This window comes from Battus philenor, unplaced genomic scaffold (assembly GCF_028537555.1).
Source record: "Battus philenor isolate CCGP_79_NKW_IND1 unplaced genomic scaffold, ilBatPhil1.0.hap1 SCAF_4, whole genome shotgun sequence".
Classification (NCBI taxonomy): Eukaryota; Metazoa; Arthropoda; class Insecta; order Lepidoptera; family Papilionidae; genus Battus; species Battus philenor.
The window spans coordinates 14488627-14493350 of record NW_027181704.1 but is presented as its reverse complement, the minus strand read 5'-3'; the positions used below and the strand labels follow the sequence as shown (position 1 = coordinate 14493350).

Here is a 4724-nt window from a genome sequence, read left to right as displayed (position 1 = left end):
AGGCCTCTGTGAGCGAATTGGAGTTTTTTAGGGAACTAATTTTCGAGTCCACCCCTTGATGTCGGGTTGCGCGATGATGTACAAGGGTGCCTTTGATGTGTAAGAGCCACTTTATAGGAGGGACTTCAGCGCTATGATTAGATACTTGATAAAAAGAATACCGAGATTGTAGGTCGGTACATGAAAACTCTTTGGCATGTGATTATACGCTTTTAAAGGTTTTCTCTTAACCTATAAAACTCTAGATACATAATAACTATACAATAAGTTTTCCATATTTGATACTATACCGTCTCTTGTATCAAAAGTTCAAAAATAATAAACAACAATCATTTCATAGTGACGAAGCAAATTTTGGACGCCGTTGCTGCGCGTACAATTCAAAACATTGCGCACTATAGTTAAGTGCGAATATTGTATGCACCGTGACCCCGGCCGGCAACTTGCTCTGTGACGCTCGCGCCAAAGACTAAGTAGCGCTAAGTTGGAGCAACGCAACCTTGTCCCCGCTTGTCTCTGAGAAGCAATTTTATAATTTCAGACTTTAAATTACTAGTATACACATACTATAAACATGAAGTGTGCGGGATGCGCTAAGCTTATTAAAGAACTGGGCTCCATTAAATGTACCTCGTCAACATGCGGAAAAAGTTTTTGTACACTGTGCATAAATGTAGCAGCCATAACCAACGAGAAAAAACATACATGGAAGTGTCCTGAGTGCTGTGCCTCACAAAAAAAGGGCGGAGACAACAGCTTCACACCCATCCGCTCTGCCCCAGAAAACATTACCCTCCGAAAAAAGCCTGACTTAAACGGATCTGAAATGAGCCAGCTGACTGAACAGCTACGCCTACTAACGTCTGAGTTCACCTCAGTTAAAAATAAACTGGATGACTTAACACAATCGATTGCATTTACAAACGAAAGACTAGAGGAAGTAATGCTTAAATGGAATGCAGCAGAAGAACGGATTAAACTTTTAGAAAAGCGCGAACGGGAGGTAGAATCGCTACAGGTTACAGTTCTAAGTCTACAACAGGAACTTTCTACCCAGACACAAAACAACTTAAAAAACGAGATCGAAATAGTTGGTATGCCCGAAACAGCTTCTGAAAATCTATACCACACGATACTCGTGGCCGCAAAAAAGGTGGGGGTAGAATTAGAAGAAAAAGACATAGACTGGATCAGCCGAGTTGGGCCGCGTCGTCCTCCGGTGACAACAGCCTTACCAGAGGATGGAGCTAAACTGCCACGTCCTGTTGTAGTACGTTTTCTTCGCCGAACAAAACGAGATCTCTTCCTAAAGGCAATAAAATCAAGACGGAACTTGAGTAGTTCCGACCTCGATATATCTGGCTCACCAAAACGTATATTTTTTAATGAGAGACTGACTAAAGAAAATAGAGCTTTATTTCGAGACGCCCGTCTTAGAGCTAAACAACACGGCTATAACTTCTGCTGGTGTATACATGGTGCCATATACGTCCGACAACGCGAAGGGAAACCGGCGATACTTATACGATCCCACAAAGACCTGGAAAATCTTATTCATAAGTCTGTGTCTACTGATTCTTGTTAGATGTATTATTTGTTCAACTATCTGTAATGAACATAGAGAGATAAACTTGAGTAATATATCCGACAGTGATTTAAAGAATACTTTTACCGATAAACTAGGTTCAGACCTAGACTCCATAAATCCTCATTGTCAAACTGTGTTTGACTGTACTAGAATTAGAGAATTTGTTGTACCGGACCATAATTTTAAAATTTTTTCATTAAATATAAGAAGCATCCATAAAAACTTCGATATCCTACAAGTAGCCCTAAAAAATATAAAAGTCCCTTTCGATATGTTAGTCTTAACTGAATGTTGGCTCCATGACTCACTTATTGTTCCACAATTGCCGGGTTATAATTCGTACCAAACAAAAAGATATTTAAACCAAAATAGCGGAGTGGTTATATATGTAAAAGATACTTTGAATGCAATAGCATTAGAACCATCAATAGACGATGCAGTCTGCTTAGCGATAACCGTTCCCAAAATGATTCACGTACTCGGCATATACCGATCCCCATCTATTAAAATCATTGACCCTTTTCTCACTTCTCTAGAAACATATATTAATGAAACTGATCGAAACAATGTACCGTTTGTTATTGTTGGTGATATAAACCTAAACATACTGAGTACCTCAAACAATCTACAGAGCTTAGAATACCAGTGTTTTATGGCAGAACGTGGTTTTCTCCCAGCTATAACGGAACCGACACGTGAGCTTTCATGTCTTGATCATATTTATGTTAAAGGGGTTAGTTATCAAAACGTAGTTGGTGTAGTATGTCAAAGTGATATAACAGACCATTATCCAGTAATAGCTGGCCTGAGGATACAAAAACCAAGACACCATTGTGTAAATCGTCTAGTTATCAAAAGGGACTTTGTTGCAATTAAAAAAGCTCTAAGTGAAATCGACTAGTCTGTCGTTTGTGATATAAACGATGTTAATAAAGCAAATGAAACCTTCAATTGTATATTTACGGATATTGTTAATAGACATTCGAAGGAAATTAAATTAAGCAGAAGCAAACAAAACTTGAAGCCCTGGATAACACCAGGACTATTGAAGTGTATGCGAGTTCGTGACCAACTACACTTAAACTCTAAAAAAGACCCCGACAATAAAATACTTAAGATTACCTACACACGTTACCATAATTTTCTCACAACCCTATTACGTAAGATAAAACAGGAACATCAAGAAAGGGAACTGACCACAAACCTAAAGAATCCGCGAAAACTTTGGAAATCTATAAAAGACATTTGCAATATTACTAGTCAAAATAAAACTGCAAGAGAATTACTTACACTACATAACTGCCAAAGCATGCAACAGTCCGCTGATTGGACGAATATTCATTTCGCGACAGTTGGCAAAAAACTAGCTGATAAAATCCTCTCAAATCTGGGTAAAAGGGAGGTGGATCTTATGAAAGAAGTTAAAGTGCGAAACGCACCAGCAAATTCATTTTTCATTGTTCGAACAGATCACGAGGAAGTTGAAAAGCTGATTATAAATTTAGAAAATGGTAAAGCACCCGGCATGGATGGTTTTGGAAACTCATTAATAAAGTATACCAGAAATGAGATTATGATACCACTAACTTATATACTAAATTTAAGCCTCTCAAGTGGCATCTTTCCACATGACTGGAAAATTGCTTCGGTGTGCCCAATTTATAAAAGTGGACCAAGGGATACTGTGGAAAACTACAGACCGATCTCACTGTTAGGAACCTTTTCTAAAATTCTTGAAAAACTTATGAATAAACGTCTTGTTGGCTATCTTGAGTCCCAAAATTTAATTTCTGACCACCAATTCGGTTTCCGTAAAGGCAAAAGTACTGAAGATGCAGTTACTTTACTTACCAATACAGTCTCATCACACCTTGATAAAAAGCAATGTTGTGTCAGCGTATTTCTAGACTTGGCAAAAGCCTTCGACACTGTCTCTGTCCCCATACTTTTACAAAAACTGGAGAACGTTGGAATTCGTGGAACTGCTTTAAATTGGTTTAAAAGCTACCTAACACAACGGAGACAGCGTGTAAAGATTGATAGTATTACTAGCTCGGAACATTCTATAAATTTCGGCGTTCCTCAAGGCAGCATCTTGGGTCCGACTCTTTTTCTCCTCTACATTAACAATATTCATGAGCTCCCCTTAACAAATGCCAAGATTATTTGCTACGCCGATGATACGGCAGTGGTTTTCCACGGCCCCTCCTGGAACTCTGCCTGTAATGCTACTGAACGAGGGATGATACTTATTTCGCAATGGCTTGAACAGAACCTTCTGACTCTGAACAAGCAGAAGACTCAATATATATGTTTCCATAAGTCAGCGGCCTCAGCACCGGATGAAACCTCTATCAAAATCCATCATCCATGTCCTGGAGGAGTTTGCTCATGTGAGTCGCTTAAACGTACGAAGTGCCTCAGATATTTAGGAGTTCATATTGATGAAAACCTTTCATTTAAATTCCATATAGAGGCTCTCTCGTCAAGAGTCAGAAAGATTATATCAGTAATGAGAAGTGTTAGAGATGTAGCAAATCGGGAAACCCTCAAATCAATTTACTACGCATTGTGCCAGTCAATAATAACATATTGTATAACATGCTGGGGGAGTGCTGCCAAAACCTTCATGATCCAAGTCGAGAGAGCACAAAGATCAGTCCTCAAAACCATGCTTAGGAAGCCATATAAATTTTCTACAGACAAACTGTACAAAGAGGCTGACGTTCTTAGCGTAAGAAAGCTTTACGTTTTAAAAAGCACGCTGTTGACGCACCGCAAAATATTATCTGCCCCTGATGAGTACAAATATCTACGAGATAAAAGGGTCTACAGAGTGAATATGCCAGTGGTGAATACTGCCTTCGCGCAACGCCACGGTCTCTTTGCCAAGGCGTTTACATATAACAGAGTGGCGATGCACTGTAACATTAAAAACAAGAAAATCTACGAGGTAAAAAATATCGTGTCAAACTGGCTTGCCTCGTTGTCCTATGGCGAACTCGAGAATAACCTGGATTTAAATCGGCTAAACTAAAAAAAAAAAAAATAGTGATAACTCATCTATACATAATCCTCACGACACAGGCTTAGCCTAGTGTGAGGGTTATAGGAAATAGAAATTTTAGAAATAAGT

General features: G+C 38.9%; 1 protein-coding gene across 1 annotated transcript; it reads left to right on the top strand.

Annotated features, from left to right (window-relative positions):
• Positions 1 to 574: 574 nt before the first annotated feature.
• LOC137929001 (uncharacterized) lies at positions 575 to 1585 on the top strand. Its single transcript, XM_068772014.1, has one exon. The coding sequence runs from the start codon at positions 575 to 577 to the stop codon at positions 1583 to 1585; it is 1011 nt and encodes a 336-aa protein (XP_068628115.1).
• Positions 1586 to 4724: the final 3139 nt, after the last annotated feature.

Excerpts from the sequence above, each read along its gene's own strand:
- LOC137929001 (XM_068772014.1), top strand. The coding sequence starts at position 575 with ATGAAGTGTGCGGGATGCGCTAAGCTTATTAAAGAACTGGGCTCCATT.